The sequence below is a fragment of the Ovis aries genome, chromosome 19, assembly GCF_016772045.2.
Source record: "Ovis aries strain OAR_USU_Benz2616 breed Rambouillet chromosome 19, ARS-UI_Ramb_v3.0, whole genome shotgun sequence".
In the NCBI taxonomy this organism is placed as follows: domain Eukaryota; kingdom Metazoa; phylum Chordata; class Mammalia; order Artiodactyla; family Bovidae; genus Ovis; species Ovis aries.
The window spans coordinates 59,501,103-59,517,044 of record NC_056072.1 but is presented as its reverse complement, the minus strand read 5'-3'; the positions used below and the strand labels follow the sequence as shown (position 1 = coordinate 59,517,044).

Here is a 15,942-nt window from a genome sequence, read left to right as displayed (position 1 = left end):
CCTCGGTCGGAAGAGCCCCTGGAGGAGGGCCTGGGAAAATCCCACAGACACAGAAGCCTGGCCGGCTGCAGTCAAGGGCCTCGCAAAGAGTCGGGAGGACTGAGCGGCTGAACGGCAACAACTGCTGTCCCCAAGAGTCTGAGCTCTCGCAGCAGCTCACAGGCCCTCCAGGAGCGGAGGCCGGCTAGTTTAAATTTTTTAAACCTAATTGCCTTGATCCTTTGACATATGGCCCTTCTATGTATTTTTATATTATTCCCTGAACCAGGTTTTTTTTTAGGTTACATCACACAGCATGTGGGATCTTAGTTGCTTGACTGGGGATTGAACCTGTACCCCCTATATCTGAGGTGCAGATTCTTAACCACTGGACCACCAGGGAAGTCCCTTGGAGGCCAGCGAGGACGCCTGCCTCCTGCCTCTCCCAGCTCTGCCCACCACCACCCCGTCAGTGCCCGCTCCCTGACCCTGAGCTCTCTGCAGGGCCAGCATGCCCAGGCGGACAGGGCGGAGCTCGTGGCCTCGGGAGGCGTTGGCACCTGGCTGCAGGGGGCGGGGGGGCGGTGAGCCCCGTGTGCCCGGCCGCACCGCGGGGCTCCCAGCGCGTCAGGCCGGAACAGCCGCAAAGGACAAAGAAACGACTGCGTGGCGACGGCTGGGAGCTCCCGTGCTCACCACGAGGCTCGGGCACGCGGCCCCTGCAACACGCGTGTACACACACACGCGCACGCACGCAGGCTCGACGGCGCGCGCTGCCTGCGCCCGGGGCGGGCGCGGAGGGCGAGCAGCTGTCCGCGCGGAGCTGCCAGGTCGGTGCCCTGCCCGCGGGACCCGCGCGCCCTCCCCGCGCGTCTATTTATATGCGCCCCGGCTCTGCCCACATTGACCCGGCGCCCGGCCGGTCAGGCGCCATCGCGGCGGCCCCAGCGGAGCGAGTGCGGCCGCGCCTCCGGCCGCGCAGCCCGTAAGTAGCGGCGACCCTCCCGGGGGCGGGGGGCCCACCCGCGCGTCCCGGGTCCCTCGGCCCCGCGCCTCCGCCGCGCGCGCGCAGCCCCGCGCTGGGACCCGCCCGGCCCTGGGCCGCCCTCCTCGCCGGCCGTGAGCGCTGGGGCGGGGGCGCCTGCCGGTCCGGGGTCTTCCTGGAACCCGAGGACAGTGCCCGGCACAGCACACGGTCCAGAGTCCTCACTGCAGATGGAAGATTCTAACCGCCCTGCGTCTCCCTCCCGCCCGGACCCCGGGGGGATTCTTGAGGAGCTCTGTGCCAGCTAAAGGCTCCAGGGAGAATGCAAAGAGGCCGCAAAGGCAGCAGCAAAAGAGACGCGTCTTTAGCTTCTCTCCCTCCCGGTCGGCCTTGAGGCCCCGGTGTGGTTCATTTCCATGCAGTAAACCCAGGGTTGTCAGTACCCGGGGAGTCTCGGGGCACTCAGGCCGGTCCGGAGCCATTTCGGCCAGGCTCTGAACAAGACGGTGATGCTGAAAGGCAATAAGGCTGGAGACTAGTGGGGAAGCCAGGGGCTCCCAAGGTAACGCTGTAGGGGCGAGAAGAGCACAGCCCCGGAGGAGTTAGAGATGGGGGCGGGGTCAGGTCCGGATCCGGGCGTGGGGAGTCGGGGAGGCATGTCCGCTCTGAGAGGGGGGCTACTCGAGGGCTGCCCGGTGGTCTGCGAGGTGGGTGTGTGTGTTAGTAGCTCAGTCCTGTCCGACTCTTTGCGACCGTGGACTGCAGCCCACCAGGCTCCTCTGTCCATGGGATTCTCCAGGCAAGAGTACTGGAGTGGGTCACCATTCCCTTCTCCAGGGGATTGTCCCGACCCAGGGATCGAACCCGGGTCTCATGCATTGCAGGCAGACGCTTCGCCACTGAGCCACCAGGGAAGGTGGGGTTGCCAAGGCCTGCCAGTGGCCTCGCCACGCAAATCAAGAACCCCCTGTCGCCCTGTCTTCCTTTTTTTTTTCAATGGGTGCTGGAATATGTCAGCTTTGCATGTTGACAAGTTACCAAAAAAAAGTCTGTGCGCTGCCAATTTGCTATCTCTGGCTTCAGGCCCCTAAGAACAGGGGCCGGGGCCAAATTCCTGACCACACGGTTACTGGGGATGGATTTTGAGGGCCGGAGGCCTGGATGTCAGAATGTGTCAAGCTGTAGGCAAGGAAATCGAGGCAATGATTCTGCAGCATTTGCGTGCCTTGGACAAAGGGATAGCAACTTACAGAATCAAGCGCCACCTTTATACACGGAAAGAAAACATCTTCAAGATATTGGTTACTAACAAACATAAAATCTATGAACTTGTAATTTCGGGCTAAGCAAAGCATTCATTTAATTGCACAAACCATGTTGAGCAGCTCTGCTGTGCCAGGCAATGTCACAGACAGACGCTAATAACACAAAAGGAGAGACTTCCCAGGTGACCCAGCAGCTGTGAGTTTGCTCTCCCGATGCAGGGGGCTCAGGTCTGATTCCTGGACAGGGAACTAGATCCCACATGCCGCAGCGAAGACCCAGCACCGCCAAATAAGTAAATAATGTTTTTAAAAAGAGTATAGAAGGGTTAAGATCGGAGCCTCTACCGTCACTGTGATCTCCAGTGGAAAGGGAGGAGCGTGGATACATAAGTAACTGCCGTCACAACAGTGCTTTTGAACTGTGATGGAGAAGACTCCTGAGAGTCCCTTGGGCTGCGAGGAGATCCAGCCAGTCCATCCTAAAGGAGATCAGTCCTGAGTGTTCGTTGGAAGGACTGATGCTGAAGCTGAAACTCCAATACTTCGGCCACCTGATGCAAAGAGCTGACTCATTGGAAAAACCCTGAAGCTGGGAAAGATTGAGGGCAGGAGGAGAAGGGGGCGACAGAGGATGAGATGGTTGGATGGCATCACTGACTCGATGGACATGAGTTTGGGTGGACTCCGGGAGTTGGTGAGGGACAGGGAGGCCTGGCGTGCTGCAGTCCATGGGTTTGCAGAGTCGGACACGGCTGAGCGACTGAACTGAACTGAACTGAACACCAGTGCAGGCTCTGCTGAGCTCAAGGTAAAAAGCAAGGAAGAGCCTTGAAGGCTTCACTGAGAGAGTGACGACTGGGCTGAATTTTGAAGAGCCAGCCCATTTTTTGAGGCGGAAGCAGACGAAGGGTGCTGCAGACACAGAGAAGAGCGTGTGAGGCTGGCCGCCCTGGAACAGCCAGGGGCTCACCGTCACGAAGAGCCTGGTCATACAGGGAGGCCAAGTCAGCCGGTGAGGCAGGCAGGGCTGGGAGGGCCCGCTCAGAGAGGGCCTTCTGATGCCTGGGTGGCGCTGGTGCTGGTGAAAATTGGCTCGAGATGACTTCTGTGAGGGTGGGGAGACTGACTTCATGTGCAGAGTCACCAGCTCCCAGAAGGGCTGTGTGCTAACTCTGGAACTCAGGCATCACTTTCTGAGGTCACGTTGACCTTCCTGGGCTTGCCAACCAAAATTAGTTCAAAGGGGTTTTAGGCTGGAATTTGGGACCCTAACCGCGTAATTTCTTAGGTCGTCAGTCTTTTTCATCAACAAAATTCAAGGCTTTGCTGTTGACCAACTCTATCATTTCAGATTATAACCTCCTCACATACTGAACATGTCTATGGGGAAAAAATATATGCACTAATTCAGGAATCCAGTAACTTCTTTTCCCACCAAAGCAGATGTAGGAAGACATTGTTCCTGCCTTTCTCCCAAGGCAGTTCTCATTCAGACTGGAGAAGTAGGGTGTAAGCTTTTGGATTTTCCAGTGACTCATAAGTTAGGTTGCCTACACTGTGACAGGCTTGAAAGGAGACTCATAATGTATCCGTATATCCTGTCTGTCTGTCTCTCTCTATATACACACACTAATGTGATTTACAATGTAGGTTACATTTTCAAAGTTTGTAAGTTTCTCTAATGTTAATACAAATTTTAATTTTAAACTTAGTTTATGCAATATTTAAGACATGCAAAAAGGCATAAGGAATAATAATAAAATGCGTCGGGTGGCCACCGTGCAACCGATGAAATTAAACGTGGATTATTCAGTCAGAGCTCCTTGGGCCCTTCTCCAGCTGTGTCCCCTTCCTGCCGCGCCTTCTGAGGGCAGGCGCTGCCCTGAAGGCGGTGTTTATAGTTACCTTTCATTTCTTTATATTCCGCTAAACTTGCATGTATCCTTAAAGAATATACAATTCTTCCAACTTTCTTATTTATTTGTTTATTTTCTGGTTGCTCTGTGTGGCAGGCGGGACCTTATTTCCCCGACCAGGGGTTGAACCTGCGGCCTCTGCGCTGGGAACGCAGAGTTCTAACCACTGGACAGCCAGGGACGTCCCATGACTTCTCATTTTAATACAATGTCAGGCTCACAGGACGGATCTAATAGTAACACAGAAAGCTCCCTAAAGCCCTTTACCACTTTCTCCAAATGTTTACGTTTCCTTTGTCATAAGACAGCCTCTGTGTTTACTCTATTAGAGTGTGTAATATTGCTTGCATATTTTAAACAAGACGTCCATGGCACGCAGCCCCTGTTCTTCGCAGCCTTTTCACACACTAAGGTTTGTGGCCCACGTTGATGCATGTAGCCCTAGTTCACTGTTTCTTAGGCTTCTACAAGCTCTTTTCAAATACTGGACAATATTCTCTTGAATGAATATGCTCTAGTCTATCTGTTCTCCCGGTATTGGCTATTTAGGCTCTTTCCAAAGCTTTGCTAATTCAAACAATGCTGCTGTGATTTAAACTACTTTTGACTTCAGCAAAATATAGAGGCACAGTCACGTATGAATCATTATTCAGAGAGGGTTGGATGGCATCACCGACTCAGTGGACATGAGTCAGATTAAACTCCGGGCGTTGGTGATGGGCAGGGAGACCTGGCGTGCTGCGGTCCGTGGGGTCGCAAAGAGTTGGACACGACTGAGCGACTGAACTGAACAGCTTTAAAGATAATATAAAGATTATGAAGCTAAACATAGTAAAAAGAACAACACTGGCAGTTTAAGTAAATTAACAGTCCTATGTCCCGTTAAACTTTATAGCAATCCACTTCTTAAAACTAAGTATTCTGGACGTGGGTGAAACTGCATGTTGGGTTTGCAGAGTAATCAGGCTTTATTCTTGTGACATATTTATCTTTGCTACTCATTTTTCCCCATTGTTATGGGCACTGTTAACATGAGCGCGCCAATTCAGTCTTCTATAAATCGGAGCAGAGAATAACTCCCCATTGATATCACTGGGAACATTTGCACAGCTTTATTTTGCTGATGAAGGGAGAATGCCCTCTGTGCCCCAACCCCCAGGGAAAAGTTACTGTCTGTTCTTTCACTGGTGAGCCGTGTCTGTGCCCACAAGCAGTTTGTCTAGGAGCCCAAACTTCTTTTGTTCATAAATTATTTGCCCAGGTGTATTCAGCTTCACCAAGCAAATTATGCATTGGACACGCATGGCCCTGTTCAATTCTCCCAACTGTTCTCATATAATTCTCAACACTGGTCTCACGCCAGGAATCAGAAAGAGGCTGAGAAACTTGCTCGTGTTGTGAATGGCACAGCCAGGTCGCAGGCCTCAGGAACCCAAGAGAAAGCCCATGTCCCTCACCTCTGAGCCACACTGCTACCCCCCATGAGCACCTTGGCCCAAAGGACTGATCCAGCTCTGAATACTTTACTTATATACAGCGCCCGCATCTTCCTGATGCAGAACCCGACGTGCAGAAAGGTTCCATGTTCTAGGATGACAGCAAGTAGATGGCTCAACTCAGACCTAGGATTCTGGGGTGTGTGTGTGAGTTGCTCAGTCGTGTCCAACACTTTGCGACCCCCTGAACTATAGCCCGCCAGGCTCCTCTGTCCATGGAAGTCCCCAGGCAAGAACACTGGAGTGGGTTGCCATTCCCTTCTCCAGGGGTTCTTCCCAACCCAAGGATTGAACCCAGGTCTCCCACACTGCAGGCAGATTCTTTACTGCCTGAGCCACCAGGGAATCCCAGACCCAGGACCACCTCACTTTAAAGCCCCCGTCTGCAATACCAGTGTCTTCTATGCAGATCTTGCGTACAAGAAGCAATTCTGGGAACACTTATTGAAACATATAACTGCCCGAGCATTTTCCAGAGTTTCACCAGGAAAGTCATTTGGTCTGTAAATCCATAGCAATTAGAGTAGCTTTCAGGAGTGGTAGAAAAGGTGGTTAGAAGGAAAGTGAACCAGTGAAGTCGCTCAGTCGTGTCTGACTCTCTGTGACCCCATGGACTGTAGCCCACCACGCTCCTCCATCCATGGGATTCTCCAGGCCAGAACACTGGAGTGGGTTGCCATTTCCTTCTCCAGGGGATCTTCCCGACCCAGGGATTGAACCCAGGTCCCCCACACTGCAGGCGGACGCTTTACTGCCTGAGCCCGCAGGGAAGCCCCGCGGTTAGAAGGAACAGATGCTCAAATATATGCTCTCACCTAAAACAGTCATGAATGCTCTTCCAAATGTGAAAAGTATTATTTGTTGCTGTTGTTGTTGAAGCCAGTGTTTGGGGCGGAGAAACTGCATCCAAACATTTATTTAGAAAATTGATTTATCTTTGGGAATCTCGGGGAGACAACAAGATGATCTTTTTAAAACAGGACTCTGAGCCTTCCCCGTCTCAAACTCTCCAGCTGGACTGCAGCACAGGCTTGCAGGCCGGGCGCCAGGCAGGGTCTGGGCGGCGGGCTTCCCCCGACAGCGGTGCAGGCTTGGTGTCCTGCTGCCTGTTTTGTATAGCCCACGAGCTCAGAATGAATTTCATCATTTTAACTGGCTTTTTAAAACCAAAAGAAGAACAACATTTCATGATGTGAAAATGTATGAAATGCAAGTTTCCGTGTCTGTAAAACATCCATTTCTGGCACAGAGCGGTGCTCGCCTGTTGCACACTGCCTGTGGCTGCCCCTGCATCAGCCTCAGACACGCAGACGACCCCACCCTTACAGCGGAAAGCGACGAGGAGCTAACACGCCTCATGACGAAGGTGAAAGAGGAGCGTGGAAAAGCTGGCCCAAAGCTCACCGTTCAGAAAACTAAGACCACGGCATCTGGTCCCATCAGTTCATGGCAAATGGATGGGGAAACAGTGGAAACTGGCTGACTTTATTTTTCTGGGCTCCGAAATCAGATGGTGATCGCAGCCATGAAATTAAAAGACGCTCACTCCATAGAACTCTTGCCTGGAAAGTCCCATGGACGGAGGAGCCTGGTGGGCTGCAGTCCAGGGGGTCGCTAAGGGTTGGACACGACTGAGCGACTTCACTTTCACTTTTCACTTTCATGCACTGGAGAAGGAAATGGCAACCCACTCCAGTGTTCTTGCCTGGAGAATCCCAGGGATGGGGGAGCCTGGTGGGCTGCTGTCTATGGGGTCGCACAGAGTCAGACACGACTGAAGTGACTTAGCAGCAGCAGCAGCAGTACTCCTTAGAAGGAAGTTATGACCAACCTAGATAGCATATTAAAAAGCAGAGACATTACTTTGTCAACGAAGGTCTGTCTAATCAAAGCTATGGTTTTTCCAGTGGTCATGTATGGATGTGAGAGTTGGACTATAAAGAAAGCTGAGCGCCAAAGAATTGATGCTGTTGAATTGTGGTGTTGGAGAAGACTCCTGAGAGTCCCTTGGACTGCAAGGAGGTCCAACCAGTCCATCCTAAAGATCAGTCCTGGGTGTTCATTGAAAGGAATGATTTTGAAGCTGAAGCTCCAATACTTTGGCCACCTGATGTGAAGAGCTGACTCATTTGGAAAGACCCTGATGCTGGGAAAGATTGAGGGCAGGAGGAGGAGGGGAAGACAGAGGGTGAGATGGCTGGATGGCATCACCGACTCGATGGACATGGGTTTGGGTAAACTCCGGGAGTTGGACAGGGAGGCCTGGTGTGCTGTGGTTCATGGGGTCACAAAGGGTCGGACACGACTGAGCGACTGAACTGAACTGAACTGAAGCCCTGCATTGCAGTGGCAGCGCTGAACTCGGACAGAAATCCCACGGAGCCTGAGGCTTCCTCTCCGGCTGTAGTCGGGTGCTTGCGTTAGGGGGCTGATTAAGAGGGCAGGCTCTGGAGTCTGGGTTCAGGACTCAGTCCCTCTGGTTCTAAGATGCTCTGGTCACTGAACGTGAAGAGGTAAATTCAGAAGAGTTGACTCCGTGCTTCCCGCCTTCCAGCAAGGAGAAGTGAGCGACGCTGGAAACGCCTGCAGTTCTTCTGCTGCGCAGTGCAGTAACAGACCGCAAGCACACACCGAGTGAAACCGCGATGCGCATCCGCAGGGCCTCGGGCCGCGCTGCCCTGCGCTCACGCACATGCCGCTCGTGCCAGTGAGGCCTCCTGCGTGCCAGCTACAGCACCCAGCAACGCAACCTTGCTCAGACATCGAAGGGACTGGCATCTCCCTCTGAACTGAAACGTGCGGACATGAGGCATGCCTGAAGCGCCGCCGCCTTTCCTGTCCTGGCTCCGTCCTCGCGCCGGCTGTGGGCACACGATCTGTGCAGCGCACGGCTGCCCCCGACCACGGCACCAGAGGCTGAGCATCACTGCAGTCGGGCCAGAATCAGGCTCCCACCGGCCCCTGAAGCAGCCTCAGGGCGAGGGGTGTGGGGGGGAGCCCCGAGGGAGGGAGGCTGGTGCTGCGGGGACGCTGGCGCTGTGCGCACAGAGCTGCGTGTGAGACGCTACCTGTGGCGTGTTTACCAAGCAAACCGGCCCCGGGCCTTCCCTGGTGGTCCGGCGGCGAGACTCAGCGGTCCCAGTGCAGGGGGCCCCGGTTTCACCCCTAGGCAACGAACTGGATCCCACACGTCGCAACTAAGGGCTCGCATGCCACCCAAAGATCAAAGCACCCACGTTCCGCAGCGGCGCAGCCAAATGCATAAATAAACAAGATGGAGGTTTAAAAACAGAACACCCGTCCATCAGGGACCAAGGATTCCGTTTTTAACCTCTTTGAAACGAATGCCACTTCTGTTTTTATGAAACTAGTCCTAAGCCAAAAGGTTCAACTAGGGTGGCTTGGTTCCTGCCTGAAAGGTACGAAGTCCTAGGCTGCAGCCGTAACGCTTGGGTCCCCAGTGCCTCGACTCCCTCCAGCGCCATCCAGACAAGCTTTAGCAGTTAGCAAGGCTGAACTGCCTGGATCGTGTTAGATCCTGCAACGCCACCGGGAAGCTTGCTCATGGCCTTCTAGCACTGTGGGGGTGGGTGCCCTCTGAAAGTCTTATATATCAGCAAACGGAATGGAAATCTTCAAACATTTATTTCCTTATAAGAGCAGTTTTACACTTTTTAGGTTGAGGCAACAGCTGTCATCTGTAAAGCTGACTGATGTGTTTATGTATAAAGAAGGCTACATAATATGCTTTGGACCACTCGTAATGTGTTGCAGGAGAGCTCAGAAAGATGATGACTGCCTAATTACCCATAGTTGGATTCTCTTTGTAAAAATCTACAACAAAGCAAAAAGCAGAGGCTCACCTTCAGCCGGAAAACTCTCACACATGAGCTTCACCTTCTTACTGGAGAGCAGCTGAGCCACTGTCCCACTCCTATTGCTGCTTAGTCGTAAGTCATAGCTGACTCTGCGACCCCCATGGGCTGTAGCCCACCAGGCTCCTCCGTCCATGGGATTTTCCAAGCAAGAAGACTGGAGTGGATTGCCATTTTCTCCTCCAGGGGATCTTCCAGACCCAGGGATCGAACCTGGGTCTCGTGCGTTGGCAGGGAGGCTCTTTACCACCGAGCCATTACGGAAGCCAGCTGAGCCGTTTACTGCCGGAAAGTCCGTCGAGGAGGGCTGCGTTCTCGTCTCAAGTGTAGGCTTCTGGGACTGGCTAGTCACTATGATTCCACAGCCTTGAGCAGTCATTTTTTTAGGTCTTACAGTTGCTATCATATCATTAAACATCCCTTTCATGCTTAACACTCCTTTCCTGAAATGAACTTTAATTTAACATCGAAAACGTGCCATGTCTCATTGAGACAGATGAGATTTCTAACACTTTACCGGATTACAGAAATTTAGAAAGCTTATAACCTTTACAAGGTTATAAGCGAAAAGCAAAGGAGAAAAGGAAAGATATAAGCATCCGAATGCAGAGTTCCAAAGAATAGCAAGAAGAGATAAGAAAGCCTTCCTCAGTGATTAATGCAAAAAAATAGAGGAAAACAACAGAATGGGAAAGACTAGAGATCTCTTCAAGAAAATTAGAGATACCAAGGGAACATTTCATGCAAAGATGGGCTCGATAAAGGACAGAAATGGTCTGGACCTAACAGAAGCCGAAGATATTAAGAAGAGGTGGCAAGACTACACAGAAGAACTGTACAAAAAAGATCTTCATGACCCAGATAATCACGATGGTGTGATCACTCACCTAGAGCCAGACATCCTGGAATGTGAAGTCAAGTGGGCCTTAGAAAGCATCACAATGAACAAAGCTAGTGGAGGTGATGGCATTCCAGTGGAGCTCTTTCAAATCCTGAAAGATGATGCTGTGAAAGTGCTGCACTCAATATGCCAGCAAATTGGGAAAACTCAGCAGTGGCCACAGGACTGGAAAAGGTCAGTTTTCATTCCAATCCCAAAGAAAGGCAATGCCAAAGAATGCTCAAACTACCGCACAATTGCACTCATCTCACATGCTAGTAAAGTAATGCTCAAAATTCTCCAAGCCAGGCTTCAGCAATACGTGAACCGTGAACTCCCAGATGTTCAAGCTGGTTTTAGAAAAGGCAGAGGAACCAGAGATCAAATTGCCAACATCCGCTGGATCACAGAAAAGCAAGAGAGTTCCAGAAAAACATCATTTCTGCTTCACTGACTATGCCAAAGCCTTTGACTGTGTGGATCACAATAAACTGTGGAAAATTCTGAAAGAGATGGGAATACAGACCACCTGACCTGCCTCTTGAGAAACCTATATGCAGGTCAGGAAACAACAGTTAGAACTGGACATGGAACAGACTGATTCCAAATAGGGAAAGGAGTACGTCAAGGCTGTATATTGTCACCCTGCTTATTTAACTTCTATGCAGAGTACATCATGAGAAACGCTGGACTGGAAGAAACACAAGCTGGAATCAAGATTGCCGGGAGAAATATCAATAACCTCAGATATGCAGATGATACCACCCTTATGGCAGAAGGTGAAGAGGAACTAAAAAGCCTCTTGATGAAAGTGAAAGAGAAGAGTGAAAAAGCTGGCTTAAAGCTCAACATTCAGAAAACGAAGATCATGGCATCTGGTCCCATCACTTCATGGGAAATAGATGGGGAAACAGTGGAAACAGTGTCAGACTTTATTTTGGGGGGCTCCAAAATCACTGCAGATGGTGACTGCAGCCATGAAAATAAAAGACGCTGACTCCTTGGAAGAAAAGTTATGAGCAACCTAGATAGTATTTTCGAAAGCAGAGACATTATTTTGCCGACAAAGGTCTGTGTAGTCAAGGCTATGGTTTTTCCAGTGGTCATGTATGGATGTGAGAGTTGGACTGTGAAGAAAGCTGAGCACCGAAGAATTGATGCTTTTGAACTGTGGTGTTGGAGAAGACTCTTGAGAGTCCCTTGGACTGCAAGGAGATCCAACCAGTCCATTCTGAAGATCAGCCCTGAGACTTCTTTGGAAGGAATGATGCTAAGGCTGAAACTCCAGTACTTTGGCCACCTCATGCGAAGAGTTGACTCATTGGAAAAGACTCTGATGCTGGGAGGGATTGGGGGCAGGAGGAGAAGGGGACGACAGAGGATGAGATGGCTGGATGGCATCACTTACTCGATGGACGTGAGTCTGAGTGAATTCCAGGAGATGGTGATGGACAGGGAGGCCTGGCGTGCTGCGATTCATGGGGTCACAAAGAGTCGGACACGACTGAGCGACTGAACTGAACTGAACTGATAACCTTTATAGCTGACAGACTCTGCTTTCACGGTGTTGAAGTTATCGCCACCCCTTGTTTCTCAGCTCGTCTGCTGACGTTTCTGCCATCGATGTTGATTCTTGCTGTGTACAACTTTGGCCACGTTACACCTGGACGAGGTGACAGAGGCTTGAGATCCACTCCTCCCATCCAGGGCTTCCGACTCTGGGAATGTCGTTCTTTAGAGCAAAGTGGCTAATTAGCTTCCATTCCCCTGGGAAAGGGGAAGCTGAGACAAGCTTAAAGGAATTTTATTTAGACGTGTGCCTTTTCAGGCAGGAAGTAATTCCGCCACTGCCTTTGCCTCTGGGAAGCAGGGAAGAGCCAAGGGAGGATCAGAGGAGGTGGGGGGGACTCCTGTGGGCTTTGTGAGTTTAGGAGGATTTGGTTGTAAGTTTCAAGTGCTCTGAGTTCCCACATCGACAGACAGACGCTTGGCTGTGCTTTGCTTTCCCAAGCCCTGTTTCAAAGTATTTACTCCACGGCAAAGTCTGAGCAGAATTTTAGTGGACTGCTTTTCCAGCCAGGCTGCATGGCCCCTTGTGATTTTGCAGACCGGCTGTAATTGCATCTGGGTGCGTTCTGGGGGATTGCGCTTGTAACCTTGGGGGTGGTGGGGTTGCATCTCCACAGAGAGACTGTCTCCTGATGGCCCCGGTCCGCCACCTGAGGGTCAGCTGAATTTGGTAACAAGAAGTGGACACACAGAAGGTGCCCGTCTCGACTCCCTGCTGGTCCAGTGGTTGAGAGCCTGCCTGCCAATGCGGGGGACACAGGCTCGATCCCTGGTCTGGGAAGATTCCACACGCCTCGGGGGGTGGGGGTGGGGGGACGAAGCCCGCACGGCCTAGAGTCTGTGCACCGCGGGAGACCCCTGTCCTGGGCAGCCTGCACCCCGCAGCCGAGAGAGCCACCCAGCATCTGAGAGCCGGCGCCACAGGTAAACAAGTAAGATTAGTGTTTTTAAAGGTGTCCGTCTGTTCTCTCTCCATTCACTTTGGCAGGAAGGTCTTCCCAGCCCTCCTAGAAAAATCTCTGCCATTAGTTAGAGAAATATTGTTCGTGGTTAATAATCTATTGGTTTTTCTTTTTCTTCTTCTTCTTCTTTTTTTTTTACAACCAATGTCTCTTGTTGCTGTTTCCTCACTAGGGCGTCTCTGACTCTTTGCGACCCTGTGGACTGTAGCCCGCCAGGCTCCTCTGTCTGTGGGATTTCCTGGGCAAGAATCCTGGAGCGGGTTGCCATTTCCTTCTCCAGGGCATCTTCCCGACCCAGGGACTGAACCCGAGCCTCCCGCTTGGCAGCTGGGTTCTTCACTGCTCGGCCACCAGGGAGGGCCCCTAGTGGTGGTCTTAATATAAAAAGTCTCTGCTTGGAATGCATGTTTACTTAAAAATACCTCTTAGAAATAATGCTGCATGTTTAAATTTCAGAGAATCTTTTTCTTAGAAGAAACCTGCCTCTTTCCTTCCCCTCAGGAGTGCTTCATGACATCTGTTGCTTGGTGAGTAATCAGACATGAAAACAGGCCCTCGAGAATCAAGCTACATTTAAAGAAGACCTTCTTAGGCACCGGAGAGGGCGCCATGGAGTGCAAGTCCGAGGGGAAAGAGAAATACCAGCACAGCTTGAACCTGCTGAACAGAATTAACAGCATGAAAGAGTTGGCGGAGATGATCGACGTCGTGATCATCGCAGAAGGGGAGGCGTTCCCCTGCCACAGACTGGTCCTGGCTGCCTTTAGTCCGTATTTCAAAGCCATGTTTACCTGCGGGCTGCTCGAGTGCACCCAGAGAGAGGTGGTGCTTCACGACATCACGGCGGAAAGCGTGGCGGTGATACTGCATTACATGTACCACGCGGCCCTGGAGGTCAGCAACGCCAACATGCAGACGGTGGCCGTGGCGGCCTACTTCATGCAGATGGAGGACGTCTTCCAGGCGTGTCAGAAGCACATGATGGCCCACATGGATGCCTCCAACTGTGTCGGCATCTATTATTTTGCAAAGCAGATTGGAGCTGAAGACTTAGCCGATCAATCGAGGAAATATTTGTACCAGCACTTTGCCGAGGTGAGCTTGCACGAGGAGATCCTAGAAGTGGAGGTGCACCAGCTCCTGACGCTGATCCAGTCGGACGACCTGAACGTGTCCCGAGAGGAGAGCATTCTGGACCTCGTCCTGAGGTGGGTCAATCATTGCCCGGACCGACGCACAGAGCACCTCGTGGAGCTTCTGAGGCAGGTGAGGTTGCAGCTGGTCAGCCCTGCCTTCCTGAGACAAGCCCTGAGGAGGAACACGGCGCTCCTGTGCGACGCGAACTGCATCGACCTCATTCAGAACGCGTTCAAAGCCATCAAGACGCCCCAGCCGCATGCCCAGAACCTTCGTTACGGCATGGAGACCACCAGCCTCCTGCTGTGCGTCGGCACCAATGCTTCCGGGATCAGGTCGAGACACAGGAACTACGGGGACGCCAGCTTTTGCTATGACCCTGCGTCGCAGAAGACCTATTTCATCTCCTCTCCCAAGTACGGGGAGGGTTTGGGCACCGTGTGTGCTGGCGTCGTCATGGAAGACAACACCATCGTCGTGGCTGGGGAAGCCAGCGCCTCTAAACTCTCCAGACAGAGGAGCAAGAACGTTGAAATCTACAGGTTTGTACCGAGCGATGTGCTTGTAAGTTTGTTTCCGTTATCTAGCTTTGACTCTGGCAGCAGAAGCCACGGCTGAGAGAGCATGCTTTAAATCACATGTGTTCTGCACGGCTGAGAGCGCATGCTTTAAATCACATGTGTTCTGCACGGCTGAGAGCGCATGCTTTAAATCACATGTGTTCTGCACAGCTGAGAGCGCATGCTTTAGAGCACATGTGTTCTGCACGGCTGAGAGAGCATGCTTTAAAGCACATGTGTTCTGCACGGCTGAGAGCGCATGCTTTAAATCACATGTGTTCTGCACGGCTGAGAGCGCATGCTTTAAATCACATGTGTTCTGCACAGCTGAGAGCGCATGCTTTAGAGCACATGTGTTCTGCACGGCTGAGAGAGCATGCTTTAAAGCACATGTGTTCTGAATCACCCCACGGCCACGCATCTGACATCGAGGTGAAATTCATAAAGAAAGCGTCCACCTTATTTTCCCTCTCCCTTTCATTGTTAAGAATCCGCCCGTGATGCAGGAGACCTGGGTTCGATCCCCAGGTTGGGAAGATCCCCTGGAGAAGGGAAAGGCTCCCCACTCCAGTATTCTGGCCTGGAGAATCGATTGGACTGTATGGTCCATGGGGTCGCCAAGAGTCGGACACGACGGAGCGACTTTCACTTCACTTTCATTGTTAAGAAGGTATAGGTGAAGCTGCGTGAGTTAAGTGTGTATACGTTACAGTTTCTGTCTGGTTTCCTCCAGTTTCCACTATTTATCCATATGCTGTAATCGCTTTGCTTTTGAAGAAAAGTTTACTAACAGCGACTCCTTTTTGCTGCCACTCTCTAGGTCACAATTCAGAGTAAGAAGTGATTTCTTGACCAAAATGTACTATGCATCCTGTCAGTTTTCATCCTGTGCCCTTCATGAGTGGGTCTCTCCTAAACCTCTTGGAGAAGGAAATGGCAACCCACTCCAGTATTCTTGCCTGGAGAATCCCACGGGCAGAGGAGCCTGAGGGGCTACAGTTCACGGGGTCGGAAAGAGTCGGACACGACTGAGCCACTAACAGCCGCTTCCTAAACCTCTCATAGTGTAGAACGTTGGCAGCCAAAGAGTGCTTCCACCTAGAACCGTAGGAGAGAAGTGTCTGCTTAGCAGTCGCGTCTGTCCAGGTCTTGTACGTGGAGACAGCAGGAACTCAGCCCTGAGACGGACCTGGGTGAATAAGAACTGTGCAGGTAGGCCCTGAAGCCCTCCTTACACACCAGCCCCTCTCGGGGCCCTTGAGCCAGACTTTCTCAGACTCTTCGCTCGGGAAGTGCTTCTCGACAGCAAAGTGGGGAC

At 51.8% G+C, this 15,942-nt stretch overlaps 1 protein-coding gene across 4 annotated transcripts in view; it reads left to right on the top strand.

Moving 5' to 3' along the window:
- Window positions 1-884: 884 nt before the first annotated feature.
- Window positions 885-15,942, top strand: part of KBTBD12 (kelch repeat and BTB domain containing 12) — a 54,565-nt gene continuing 39,507 nt past the window's right edge. For 3 of the 4 annotated variants that reach the window (XM_042236699.1, XM_060402700.1, XM_042236701.2), the window contains exons 1-2: window positions 885-964; window positions 13,429-14,606. In XM_042236699.1, coding sequence (XP_042092633.1) covers window positions 13,537-14,606 — 1,070 coding nt within the window. In that variant the 5' untranslated portion in view covers window positions 885-964; window positions 13,429-13,536. Of the gene's footprint in view, window positions 965-1,643; window positions 12,890-13,428; window positions 14,607-15,942 lie in introns of those variants that run through there. The other variant, XM_027957865.3, reaches the window with a different exon arrangement.